This window comes from Diceros bicornis, chromosome 7, assembly GCF_020826845.1.
Source record: "Diceros bicornis minor isolate mBicDic1 chromosome 7, mDicBic1.mat.cur, whole genome shotgun sequence".
Classification (NCBI taxonomy): domain Eukaryota; kingdom Metazoa; phylum Chordata; class Mammalia; order Perissodactyla; family Rhinocerotidae; genus Diceros; species Diceros bicornis.
The window spans coordinates 46,791,098-46,805,746 of NC_080746.1; the positions used below are offsets into that span (position 1 = coordinate 46,791,098).

Sequence of the window (14,649 nt, forward strand, 5' to 3'; positions counted from 1 at the left end):
TTTTTAAAACAAACCAGAGACTTCAAAGAAATTTCCCAGTTTGGTCTGCACTCCTCACTTCCAGGGGTCTACATTTATCTTCCTTTACTGTCATAGGACATCTTTGGTAGAATATCTTAATTAGGATGGTTTACGTTATAACCCCTGAAAAATGCTGATATAAACAGTGGTGTGGAAAGTATAAATACAAAGTGCCTTTTTAAGAGATAATGTGAGCGATTGAATAGTAATTCTTTAAGCATTCTCTTTTCTAATTTAGAAAAGCATTTCTATGTTGCAGATGAACTGTCTCATGTTGAGCCTGAGCCATCTCAGGTGCCAGATCGCAGTTCTAGAGACCATCAGCAAGGTAAGCCCCCTCTTCTCAAGGCCCTAAAAGCTAAGACGTCCTCATGCTCTGGTCCAAAGGCCACTGAGATAAGGAAGACAACTGATGATTCCATATCTAAGGTCCTAGACTGGTTTAACAGAAGTTCTCACACAGATGACAATAAGTCATTTTTCCAACATCCCAGAGGAATAGACCCCAAAGAAAAAACAGACTCAAAATCACAGATTGCTATTGCCTTGGTGACAGATGACATCAGTCTAAAAGAAAATGGCTCAAAGGCTCCATTATCCACTGAAGTTGAATTGACACCTATGGGATCTGATTCAATGTTCCAGGTAGAGGGAAATATGCTGCCTTCTGGAAACTGCCAAGATAGTAATGTGAATATCAAACCCAAATCTATTAATTTGTCCAAACAAGGCAAGGAAGGTCCAGGCATATTGCAGCCATTTGAAATCTGCGGTCCAAATCAAGGGAGTAAAGCTCTGGACTATAGCCAAGGTTCAAAAAACATAGGAGAAGGAAATGGGGTACTTCCTCCAAACTATTCGTCCCGTGCTCTCAAAGGATCTGAATTTGTAGAACACCAAGTCCCATGCAATGTTCAGGATGTTGGCAGCGTGGGTGAAGAAGAGGCCAAGCATCGTGCTTATGAAAAAAATAGAGAAAACTCAGAAGTGAATTTTGATTCTTCAACCATTATCAAAGAACCAAGTTTGAAAGACAATGTGAAGGCAAAGAGAGAGAGCAAGGGGAGGGATATTTACGTCCCAAAAGCTTCCTTAGAGTCAAAGAATATTGAGTCACCACCTGGGGCTGCCAACGACAAATCTCCTTGGAAGAAGCCCGAGGTCCAGCTCCAAGAAGCTGATGAGGTTCCCAAGAACCAAGTGCAAAGAGAGAAATACAAAAGAGTGAGTGAAAGAATATCCTTTTGGGAAGGTGAGAAAGCTGCTGCTAAGTTAACTCATCAAGAACACCCATCTTCATGCAGTCAGGAACAACCCTCTGCTAAAGCATATCAGCTTGTGAAGTCCATGGACAGTTTATCTATGGGCCAGAATGAATATAATCAAGTCACTGCCAAACAAGTGGTCCTAGATGAGGATGGCCAAGCAGCCCATCTCTCCAGTTTTTATTCCTCGAATAAACCTAAAGAGACCAGGCCCCAAATATCAGGTCCATTCAAAAATTATCTTTCAGCTGACCAATCAAGTAAAGCATCTCTATTTCACAATAAGAAAAATGAGCCTATAAAAACATTGCCAGTGGCAGACAGCTTGCGTTCTGGAAGGGACATTACCTTACCGGCACTGCAACATCCTTCAAATGTTGGGAGTGAAATACGTACTCCTTTGGAGGAAGACAGATCCCCAATTGGTGAATCAAATCTCAACTTTAAAGTTATGTCCCTAAAAGAAAGAATGGATGAACCCACCACAGAACAGGTTTATAATCACTCTCAATTTGAGAATTTGAGACAGTTTTGGGATTTAGGAGCCAATGTGAACAGTCAGGATAATGTTGAGAAGAATACTACCACAACAAGCCAAAAAAATTCTGTGCCTTTTAATAGCCAGAAACACAAAGAATTCAGTGACATTAAATCACCAGGGAAAAATACCCATGAAATAGAGACACTTCTAAGCCAAAAGAAAGTTCCCACAAGAGAGGAACTAGAGAAATTGAATTCAAAGTGCACACTCCAGGTGTTACCAGATGAAACCACATTTTCATTGAGACCACCCAGAAAGTCCACTCATCAATTGCCAGGAAATGAGTCATCAAAGGAAAACGTGGAAAAGAATACGGAATGGTTTGTTACTCCAGTGTTCAAGGAAGAAAAGCATTACTCAGACCAAGAGATTCAAGAATCCATAGTGAAAACAACTGTTTTATCTAAAGACTATAAAGACACTCTTAATGACAGCTTACAGAAGCTGCTTTCAGAAGCTTCATCACCAGCAATCCAACCTTCTGGTGGAAAAGTTCATGGAAAACAAGTGCTTGAACCAAGTGTCTCTGAAAATAGGACATGGCCTCAAAAGACGGATTTTGCCAATACTGAGGAAGAAGCCAAAGGACCTAAGGAGATCATTAATGAGCATGTAGACAAAACAGTAGCTCCTCCAAAGGTCAAACCAAACACTTTGACTGCTAGTCTAGACAAACTATTGAAGGAAGCAATTGGAACTTCAGCCTCTCCCTTGCAAACCAAGTTGGAATCTGTTACCACTAGGTTCAATTCTGAGCCTGAAGGGAAAAGAGTTTTTGAAAAAGGGATAGAACAGAGTTACAACACATCAGCCTTTCAGAGAGAGGAAGAAACTTTGGGAAATACACCTCTCCCCCAGAACGCTGAAGGTGGTGAGTGTCCGCTAAACATGGAGAACTTGGTTCAGATGACTGAAGGTTTTCACCCATTGGATCAACCATCCCATCTTCACAGAAAGGGTTCTTCTGGGGATGTGACCAACACTCCCCAAGATATGCCTTCTTCCTGGGATGCTCATCTTGCTCCCCAGCATAAGGCACTACCTTTTCACAGGGAAATTTCAGAGACTGTAGAAAAAGTCATTCTTCCACCCAAACATGCATTGAATGATATAGACACTGTATTACAGAATCTACATAGAGAAGCTTGGTTTAGTTATCCAGTTGGGAGGGAAGTAGTTCCTGGAGAAGTAAAAGCAGAATTTCCTGAAGGAGTACAGGCAGCAGGTAGCCCTAAAAATTCTCTGGGAGTTATCCCACCGTGGGCTCCAATGGACACCATAGTTCCAAACAGAAAGGATTTTTATTCCTTCAACATAGTTCCTGATGAAATTCATGAAGATAGATCATATTTAGCTGCCCAGATGTCTCCATCAGAACAAACCCTTAGCTCATCCAGTTCTAGTGTTGCTCAGTATGGCAAAGAGTTACCTCAGGAAGTGGTAGAAATTGTGAGGGAAACAATTATTCACCCTAAATCAGAGCTCCTTGAATTCAGTGCTGGCTTAGAAAAACTACTGAAGGAAACAATTGAAACCCCTTCCTCAAAACATGAAAGTGATACAGGGACTCTTTCTCCATCCAAGGTAATAGGTAGTACTGAGGTGCCCAGGCAGGATGCTTCTGAATTCCATCCTGAGGAAATAAAAGAAACAGTAAAAAAGTCTGAAGCTCTGTCAATAACTGAGAGTGCTTTTGATATTGGTTTTGAGAAACTCCTTAAAGAAACATCTGAAACTCCTTCTTATCAGTTCCAGGTGTCAGTGAAGGAGGAAATTCCTGAGAAGGAGCCTTCACAGTCAGAGTGGGCCAGGTTCTTGGAGACAGTGCCCCATTTTTACTGGGCAGCCTCAGAGGCCTCTGAAATGAAGCTTAAGAGTAATGTTTTCAAATCTCAAGTCAACCAGTGTGAGCAAGTGATGAGAGGAGGCGAAGTTGTGACTGATTTGTCGGCAGATCTCTGTGATTCTGAAAGTGGGGTTGAGATTGCTGGAACCCCACAACTTTATGTGGACCATGAAATAGAGACTGTTGAAACTATAAAACCCCCAGAGGACAGGGATAGTGAAAGTAAGGTTGCAAGGGTTGGAGAAGGGGCTTTTCAGGAGCCTGGCTTCGAAGAGGCTCCTGAAGCAATTAGTGTGCCCAGGAATAGGCAACCCACTCCTCTCCTGACGAACAAAGAAAACCCTACAAAAACAAGTAGAGTTGAATTGATTCTGGCATCACCATATAAGAGACAAGAGAAAGAGGAAGAAAAAGAAGGTTTCTCTGACTCCGATTTTTCAGCTGGAAACATTGGTTCTAATGCAGAAAGCTGGAGAAATACCTCCAGTGAGCATTTTGAAGTTTTTAAACCATTGGTGAATTAGTTGATTTATGGAATGCTGATGTAAAGGATGATGTAGTTTTTTAAATTGGGATTAATTTGACCCTCCCAAATGGTGCTAAATTCTTACCACTTCAGTTCTCCCTAGCCTTTCTTAAGAAAAAACTCCATTTCCTTTTATATTCTTTAATCAAATGAGTTGTTGAGAGACAGCTTTGCCTAAGGCAGTGTCTCAGAATCTGGCTTTATTCTCATTAATCAACGATACAATTTTTAGGTTTCAAAAACATTTTTTAAAGAACTTTTTTGGGTTTAGAAAGTACCTCTAAAACATCCAAGCTGGTTTTCCTCCTGGAAATAATTAGAATTTCTTTCTCAATTGGCAATCCACACAGAAGCTTCTAGTAAGATTTGTGGCAAGAAATTGCTACAAATAGGCTCAAATTTCCCTTTTAAGGAGCAATATTTTCCCACAGTAGTGGCTAAATACCAGGAACAAAGTGCAAGGCTGGAACTTTCTTTCCCTCAGATGCCTTGTGCTGTGGTGGTTTTGTTGCCACACTCTCCTTCTCGTTTTCAATTATGTGCAGAATCCCCTTCTAGAATATGACCTTGGTCAGATGACTTCACCTGATTCCACCTAAGGGCATTGCCTGGCCTGCTGTATTTCTTTGGCTCCAGCCTTGGCTAAGTGGATGGAGATCTTAATCAATACCACATTCATCTAAGTGGACTTAGGGGTACTGGTTTCAGCTAGGCTATAAAACATAGGGCTTGTTTCCATTTGCTATTCTGATCAACAAGGGAATTTTAGCGGAGAAACCCAGGAGCAAATAGGAATGAGAAGGTACTTGATTAGAGTGATGAAATGATAAAGGATGCTCTCTGCCTGGGTCATTTTAACCAAAGTTGCACAACAACTAGTGTTGATCACCTTCCTAGTTTAATAAAATTTGTCATTTTTTAGCTCCCTCACTCTCAATGAGAATAAATAAGCTTTACTGCGTGGCTGACTTATGAGGTTTGGGTTCCTTTGCAAGTAGCTCTAGGGCCTCTCCCTGAAAACTGACCAGGGAATCCACCTTTAAACCTAATTAATCAAGTTGAAGCCCCTTTAACAAATGTTGCTGGTAAGAAAAGGAAAGTGAGATACCAGTCTCTGAAACCAGACATACACAAGAGTATAAGCATGTTAAACTTGTTGAAGTAGACTTTTACTAAACTACTCCATGAGTTACCAGGGTAAACCGACCCACAGGAAGAGGAGGGCTTGTAAATTTGCACTTACTTTGGAGACTAGTGCTTAACGTGCATAGCTATGTTTATAGTATACCAGCATAACTAATTGAACAGCAAAAAGCCCATCTAAAAACAAAATAATCAATATTAAATAACCCCCCAGACAGAGCCCAGATAGGACATTTTAAAATTATAAGCCAAGTAAGGGGTATAAAATGGTACAGTCATAGTTTTTTATCCTCTAACCTAAATTATTATTTCAAAACAAATGGGTTGTGGGGTGAGAGTAGGGAGGAACCTGACTAAAAGGGCACCATAATTTTGGTGAGTAACCTAACACGTTTGACTTGTAGCTGAGCTCTTAATCAACCAATACCTCAATGTGCTCCTTAAAAAAAAAAAAAAAAAGGGTTCCATAGTCAAATACTTTTGGAAATGCTGGGAGATTATGCAAATTATTAGCATATTAAAGTGTCTGAGAAGACCTGTAGTAAGGATTCTTTTAAATTTGAACACAGAGCATCCCAAATCTAATTCATCTTAGAGTCAATTTGCTGTAGAATGCCTTTTAACATTGGGCAGAACTGGGATGCATTTCAGGAGAGTATTGTCTGGAGAAGTGGTTCCCAAATTCATTGACTCATTAATGGAATCATTCGCTGATTTAGCAAACATTTTTGTAGTGCCTATTGCCAGCCACTGTTCTAGGCACTGAGAATACAATAGTCATGAGTGATAGTACTCAGACCAGGGCTTATCCATGATGGAGTCTTCACTGTCAAACAGAAAGATTAAGGACTGTCTAGAGAAATTTTTTTGTAACATTAGGTATATTTAATTTAAAAGACTCTTCTTATTCTGAGATTATGCCCTGTTTCTTTTTTAAAATTTTGGTCCTTAAAATGCCTTTTCATTAGTAGATGATAGAGTACCCCCCGCCCCCTGCTTAGAATGCCTTAGGTAAAATAAAAAGTTGACAACCTCGTGTCATTTCCCAACATTTTGTTGGAAATTTTGCTAGCTCATGAACCCCAAAAAGCCTACATCCATTGATCTAGAGAATTCAACAATCTGTGTACCCGATTATACACAGATGTTAAACAGCTGAATCTTGCCTTCAGCTAATTTTTTTTAATGCTCCTAAAACCATTTTGTGGCTGTCTTCAAAAGCTGAAAGTGAAGTGGAAAGATTCAAAGTCTGGCACAGAACAAATCATGTGCCTAAAATAGAGGTGTAGAAGACTAAGAAATCACATTTCTATTTATGTGGTAGTCTTGTTTCTATATGGTTTATACTTGCAAATACTTCTTGACCAGGAAAACTATTTTTTTAAAGAGTATGCTAATAGTGGATAAATTTTATTTTCTTCTGTGAAGTACATAATAAAGTAAATGTATAGAGGCTTATGGCATAATGCCTCCTTTTGACCTATTTCAATGTCCATTGGTTATTAAGAATTTGGTTTTTTTTTTTTTTGTACTGCTCAGTGTTCATCAGTTTTGTCTTGTAACAGGTTCAGAAGAAGAACCCAGTCCTGTTTTGAAAACTTTGGAAAGGAGTCCTGCTAGAAAAATGCCTTCCAAAAGTCTAGAAGACATTTCATCAGATTCATCAAGTGAGAATAAAGTTTGCCCCACTGTTCATGCCCCCATCTAAGCTTAAAAATGCTTACGTGCTCTTCTGTGGCCTCACTGCCTGCTGTTGTGCACTGAAACCCCTAAAAGGGAGCGGTTAACAGATGAGAATAACCTTTTCCAAGTGAGCTGAAGAGGCGCACCCTAAAGTGGCTAGAACTTTGCTTTTAAAATACTGCACAAGTTTTAGTTACTAGAACACTAGGTTTCCTTGAATTGAAGAATCCCAGTTTGAGTGTTTATTCAAGTACAGTGAGTTTTAAAAGATTGTGGTAACTAATGATTCTAGTAGTAATAGGTAACATTTATTTAGCACTAGGTGCCAAGACTTGGCTAAGCATTTTACATGCATTATCTCATTTAAGTGGCATAAGCAACCCTGTGAGGGATGAATTGTTATCTCCATTTAATAGATGAGGAAAATGAAGCTCAGAAAGGTAAAGTAACTTGCTTAGTGTCATACAGCAGAGCTGAGACTCAAAATCAAGATCATTTATAAAGTGACCATATGACAGTGTTGGATGTCTGATGAATTTTGCATGATATGGAGATGGAAAGGCCCTGGCTTCAAGGACTTTCTTTTCTCTTTTATCCCTTCTTTTCATGTGTTTCTTTTGGATACTGGACCTATAAGCCCAAAGACTACCTGACACACAACACTGTAGGCACACTATTCCCTGTTGGCTGCTGCTTTAATTGATGAAGGATTTCTTGAGTACTAACATAAAGCATAATGTATGTAGGGACTTGTGAGCCAGACAAATGGACTTAGAAATCGTGACTTCTAAGGATTTTTTCTTGTTTTTTTTTTTTCTGTTTTTTCTTTTTTTTCTGAGGAAGATTAGCCCTGAGCTAACATCTGTGCCAGTCTTCCTCTACTTTGTATGTGGGTCACTGCCACAGCATGGCTGAGGAGTGGTATAGGTCCACACCCAGGATCTGAACCCGTGAACTCAGGCTGCCGAAGCAAAACACACGGAACTTAACCACTATGCCACAGAGTCGGCCCCCTGTTCTTGTTGTTTTTAAACTAAGATGCTCCCCTGGGATTGCAGATGGTCATGAGGAAATTTACTGAGTGAAAGTTAACCACTGCCAAACTCACGATTAAAAATTAGCCACTGTCATGTTTAGAATATTTGTTATGCATCTGCAATTAAGACTAGAAAGTCAGAATTTAAAAAGGAAAAGAAAAAGCCACTCCACTAAACAACAACTAAAATTCAGAGATTCTCAAGGCCCTGAAGACAGTATTCTCAATTTGGAATGCAGTCCTAAACCTACCAAAGATCTTGGAATCTCAGGGTTGGAAGGGACCTTGAAGGTCACCCATTCCAAACTCCCCCCAATTTAGGAATTCCCTCTAAAGCCTCCTCAACAGGTGGCCAACCCCCACATCCGCCTGAACGCTTCCAGAGAAGGCGAGGCCAATCCTTTGTTGGACAGCCCCGATTGTTCTTCCTGATGTTGATGATGGACCCTGAGAAAGAGACTCTGTAACAATTGTCCAGCTTGGCAAACCTCTTGCCTGCGAAGCATGGGGCTATTTCCATGGTACAGCTTTAAAGTAGTCAGGAATGGGTAGGGTTAAAAAAAAAATCACCATCAGCTGACGGGTATTCCTGCACGCTCCTTTCCAAATACCGATACCCACTCTCACGCTAGCCTGCCAAGATTCCACTTAGCAGCTGGTCCCCAGTTACATCTCTTCAGTTGACTTCCCAAGCAAGGCTCCCAGAGGCGTACACAAATGATGATGCACGCACAGAAATATTTGTTAATGACCATGGGCTTGGGAAGGTGTTAGTCATGGCTAGCATCTTACCCTTTCCAGAAGAATAGGGAGGCTGTTGCAGCGCTGTGCTTTCTCCTGCTGCCAGCCGATTGCTTGCTCTGAGCTAACCCTCTAACCCCTGGGAGTCCGTGTGCAGCAGTATGCTGATGTAAGCTGCATCGGAGCTGAAATGGGAGCTCCCGCTATGGCACTGGCTCAAGTAGCTAATCTAAGGAGAAAGTATTTTGGGGAAGACATCTTGGTTGCACCCCTCACTGCATCTTGACTAATTTCTTCCAACTCCAGGGGCTTCCAGGGACAATCTCATTGTTCCTTCTCGCCAAGGGTCAGCTGTGTTAACCATTTGTTAATTTCTCCTGAACAGATCAAGCAAAAGTAGATACTCTGCCAGAAGAATTAGTACGTAGTGCTGAAGATGGTAAATATCTTTATGTATTTGCATGTCTGTCTGTGTATTAGGTTCTGGGGTGGTTTGGGCAGTCACGGGGACGCAGCTGTTGGATAAATAGAAGAACGTCATTTGCCACTATGTGATGAATGGTGCCTAAGTTATAAAATGGTTCTGACTTAGTGCATTTAATGCTGTTTGTATTCTTAAGGCTTCTGCTGGTGATACTGTTGTGAGGATCTCATCAGAGACCCTTGGGAAGTAAAGGTTTCTATAAATAGGAAATTGTATTTCTATAAGTATAAGCTGATTTTTACTACTCTGACTTGCAGAACTCCTTCTGAAGGCAGGAAGAGTGGAGTGGGTTCCTGGGTTAAGTTATTTCCATATTTGATTCTCAAGTCTCAACATTTAGATCTCTCTGGACATAACTGGTTAAGCTTTAGATTCAAACAAAGGGTCTCAGAACCAGAGTGGGGATCCTACCTCTGTTCATGTAAATAACCAAGTATAGACAGAGGGTAAAATTAACTGATTCTGCATATTAAGGAGCCAGAAGATCTTGAAGCTTGTCAATGGATCAGGTATTACTTGGTTCAGTTATAAAATGAATAGGAAAATAGTACCTTGATGTGGGGAGGGATAGAAATGAGTCTGATTTTTGTAGTTCAGCATTTATGCAAACATATAATTTATATTTGTATGCTGGAATTTTGTTTTCTAAGTTGCCTTCACTATAATAATAAAAATGTGTATTAACTGAGCTTTCCCTGTATAAAATGTGGCAACAGAGCTCCTCAAAGGTCACTCCTTATGTTTATGTAACAGTTTTGTCTTTCTCATTTTATATTTACAACAACCTCATTGAATTAGGTAGGGCAGGGATTTTTATCATTGTTTTACAGATAAGAAAAGCTCAGAGAAATTAGGTGACTTGTCTAAGATCCTGTGGCTAGTCAGTCAGTGGAAGGATGGGGACTAGAATCTCAGCTTCATTACTCCTGGTCCAGTGCTCCTTCATTTTCCATACTGTGGCTTAGTGAATCAGAGGAAAGATGCTCAACATCTCCTATGCTGGAAGCTGGACTTTTAATTGAACAGGAGACCTTAAAAATGCTAATGAAGAGTCACACTGGGAGTGGATGAAAGCAAGCTGGAAACCTGTCAGATGTATTCTGCCGTCTCTGTTGCGAAACTGACATTTGAGCGTTACTTTCATATCTCTTTAATCCTTCTGTTAAAATGGTATTTATTCTCAATGTTGCTCTTCTGAGTAGATCAAAAAGCAGATCAGGAACCAGATGCAAATGAATGCATACCAGGAAGTGAGTAGTGGAATCTTTCTCACAAATGGCTAAATGTTACCACTCTACATGGTGTTAAATATACTGAAATAACTAACCCCATTAATAATGCAGCATTTCTTATTGGTACTAAACTCTTGCAGCTCACAAAACTATTTCATTCTGACAAGGGTTGCATTAAAAACATTTTACTGCTGTCTGTGTTGAAAGATTAATTTGTGGTTCCACTGAGGGAGAGTTATATATTTAAAAAAATTTTTATATATACAAATATGTGTTATATATATATATTTATATATTGCTGAGTATTATCATACTTTTGTCAGTCTCTCTGCTCTTTGAGTCTTTGCTTAAAATGAAGTTGGCACCTTCTAATGTCACTTGGCTTTTATGTTGCAGTATGGTCATGTGTATTGGATCTCTTGTGGCCTCTACACAAGACTGTAGACGTGAAGCAATTTATAATTCATTTAGACCTAAGAAAGAATTATACTTTGACATTTAGTATGTAGTATGAAGCAACCTTTATTATGTCTAGAGTTGAAGCTCTGAGGTTCAAAACTGGACTCGAACAGTATATATTCAATATATAAAGCAAGCGAACATCTGAATCTTAAGAAATTAATGTATACTTGTGATTGCTAATGTCCATCAACTAATTAACATCCACCACCAAGCAAAGATAGTAGTAGTTGTTCACTCTTTTCTGTACAATCTTAAGATTGCTGTACGTAACTTTGACTATAACTGTCTTGAGGACAAATAGCACATTAAAAAGGTGTTTGTGGGGCCTGGCAAAGCACACAGATATGATTGTGTGTGTCCCTTAGCTTCCCAGTTTCATAATCCTGGGCACTGGAAGTATGAAGATAATGATGCACATGCCTGCCTCAGGGGGTTCACAGGGTTTTTAACAACAGTTCCCCAACAGTCTGTGGATGTGCTAATAGGTCTTAATGAGAAGAGTAGCTAAATGAAGGAGCCATTAGATGGCAAATCGAAGTGCTGATGCTAGAAGGCAGTGGCATCTAGTCTGAAATCTGAAACTTCGCTTGGCGGGTCCTCCCGCTGGAGATAAAGGTGCTGAGCTTTGACACACAACCTGACAAATTCTTAGGAACTACCTAGGAAAAAAGACAATCCATGCTTCACCCCTTGGTGTGTGTTCTCTGTCTGGCTGCTGCAGAGGATACAAGACTTCTGTCTCTTGGGGATATTGGGTAAAGAAGATTTTCCAGTTGCTTTTGGACTGGCAGATATTTACGTTTGGGCGTCTTATTTTATCTTGCTATATTTTGTTCCACATTTAGCCTGAGAAGTGAAAACAAAACATAGATATAGACATATATGCCAATATATCTGCATCTTCATTTGTGACCTCCAAATTAGCTTAGTTGGTCAAGGCAAATAGGCTAGTCGTGTGCTGAATTCTGGATAAATTAATTTCTCTCTTTTTTTGTGATCTTTTTCAAGATTACTTTTTTTTTCTTTTTTTTTTGGTGAGGAAGATCAGCCCTGAGCTAACATCCATGCCAATCCTCTTCTTTTTGCTGAGGAAGACTGGCCTTGGGCTAACATCTGTGCCCATCTTCCTCCACTTTTTATATGGGACGCCACCACAGCATGGCCTGACAAGTGGTGCATCGGTGCATGCCCGGGATCCGAACCCCGGGCCGCCAGCAGCGGAGCATGCGCACTTAACCACTATGCCACGGGGCCGGCTCCTCAAGACGACTTTTAATGCCTGGGTTGAGGTTGTTCTTTTTTTCTAGTGAAGAGTATATTCTTATCTCAAGACAAAATGAAATATGTCATCAAAACATAAATAAATAAAGCCCAATAAATGTAAAACTGACTACATTTGAGTAGTGGATATATACTTTGGAAATAATAGGGAACAGTGTTATGAAAAAAGATTTTTGCATACTCATTGGGCACACTGTGCCCTCATGGGACCTAATCTTACACTGCTTCAGTATAAGTCACCTGAATACACACACACAGACATTATTGTTTAACAAGAAATGATTAAAGCAGGCATTGTCTTGTGAGACAACATAAGTATATTTTGATACATTTGTGAGCCTAAGGCTAGGTGAGAACTACTATGTGAATAAGCAAATATTTAATATGTGTAGTACAATTTTCAATTTTCCTTCATTAGATTTCTTTTAATTAAAGATGAATTTAGCTAATGCTTAAGGCTGAATTTGAGCCATTTGAATATGTATAGAAATATATTTTGATTTTTATCTATCTGTTTTCAAGTCAATATATTTGTTTCACATTGAAAAGATAATTTAAAGATTCTCTATCAGATAATGTTTATTTGTTTAGCAAATATTTATATAGGGCCTACTATGTGCCAGGCACTGTTCTAAGTGCCTTGAAAAATATTAACTCATTCAACACAAAAGCTCTGATTCACCATAAGAAAACCTTAACCATTGTGATGCTTAGGCAAAGAAGAAAATAGTTTTCTAACTAGAGTTACACAAATTAGGAATAGAATTCATCATCTTATTGTGACTTCCACAGATGTACTTACTGTATCAGAAAGAAACCATAGGCTACATTTTCATATTAAATTCTTAGAGTATCCTAACTTGAATCATTCAAACTTGGCATTAGTCTATCTCTATTGAAAATTCTCTGAGTTGACAGACATCTAAAAAGTTTCTATTTTCAAAAAATAATTAGTTTTGAAATTGTAGTCTTTCATAATTCTGAATGAGAAACGCTATCAGAGAAGTAATTTCCATACTCACTAAACAAACAAACCTTCTCTTAGCACTCAATAGCCAGGACACTTTTTGATTGAGTTGTGTACAAAGATCCTTGCTGTCTGATGAAATAGTTTTTCAGCCTGCAGCATGTTAAAAATATATTTCAAGGAGATGAACCAATAAATTACAGATCTTGTAGTTCAAGGCTCTAATGTGAAAAAATAAGTTAAAAGTAATTCACGTTGGCAGTATGATTTAATATAATTGAAATCCAGCTCCAGTTCAGTAAAAAGTAACAGTTTTTAAATTAACTTTTATTTTCTCTTTGGTTCAACTCCTTGCTAGTTTTCTCTATATGATTTTTGAAAACTGCATGTTGCTTACGTTATGATCCTGTGCATGTGAAGTACTGAGCCATTAACCTTTTTACAAAAACATCTTTGTTCATAGACGAAAGAAAAGTGTGTTTTCAACGTATACCTTATGTTTGTCTGACAATTGTAAGGATAATTTTGAATGGAAATGCTGCTGTTTAGTTTCCACAGTGCCTTCACAACCTGATAATCAGTTTTCCCACCCCGACAAACTCAAAAGGATGAGCAAGTCTGTTCCAGCATTTCTCCAAGATGAGGCAAGTTTGTCTTTTGTGCTTTCAGAAAAATGGAACCAAATAGGTGAATTTGCTATGCCAAGGTTGGTGTGTTTGTATTCAGCCATGGCAGAGGCCAAAGAGGTCAGCAGGACTGACCCTTGCCTTTCATATCAATAGAGGTAGTGTTGTTGATCCTGGAACAAGGCAAGGCATGTCTCATTTGACTCAAACAGTAACTCTTTTTGGTAGTGAAGTCAAATTACATAGATTTGGGAATGTGACTTATTTCAGAAGGGATACAAAAGAAGAAATCCAGGCAGAAATATGTTGGCATGAACTAACTACTCCTCTATAGTTTAGAGTTGATTTGTGAAAGTTTAGTCTCGGTGGCATGACTAGCTTGAAAGCATTTGTTAAAATAATAAAGTAACAATGACATAGCAGACTTTAAGGATATCTACTGGGTGTAGGCATTTTACGTACATTATCACATTTAATCCTCCAATAACTCTGGGAGGTGGACACCATCATTATCCCCAGATATTACAGATAAGGAAACTGAGGCTAAGAGAGGTGAAGTACCCTCACTCAGCTAGATAGTGGTTGAACCAGGACTGGAGCCCAGATCTGACTCCCTTGCTGTTAACCACTGTACCTACTGTCTCAAGCAAGAACATGACTATTATCTACTATTCATTGAATACCTAGTAAGTACCAGGCACTTAATATTCATTCTGATAGTTAACTCTCACTGAGTGTGGTGTTTTCTCCATTTTATAAAAGAGGAAAGAGCCTCAGAGAGGTTAAGTAACTTTC

The 14,649-nt window shown here is 39.2% G+C and overlaps 1 protein-coding gene across 1 annotated transcript in view; it reads left to right on the forward strand.

Annotated features, from left to right (window-relative positions):
• Nucleotides 1–14,649, forward strand: part of SYTL2 (synaptotagmin like 2) — a 107,089-nt gene that overhangs the window by 76,584 nt on the left and 15,856 nt on the right. Inside the window, exons 8-11 of the mRNA XM_058545473.1 lie at nucleotides 281–4,159; nucleotides 6,908–7,009; nucleotides 9,188–9,241; nucleotides 13,778–13,872. Coding sequence (XP_058401456.1) covers nucleotides 281–4,159; nucleotides 6,908–7,009; nucleotides 9,188–9,241; nucleotides 13,778–13,872 — 4,130 coding nt within the window. The remainder of the gene's footprint in view (nucleotides 1–280; nucleotides 4,160–6,907; nucleotides 7,010–9,187; nucleotides 9,242–13,777; nucleotides 13,873–14,649) is intronic.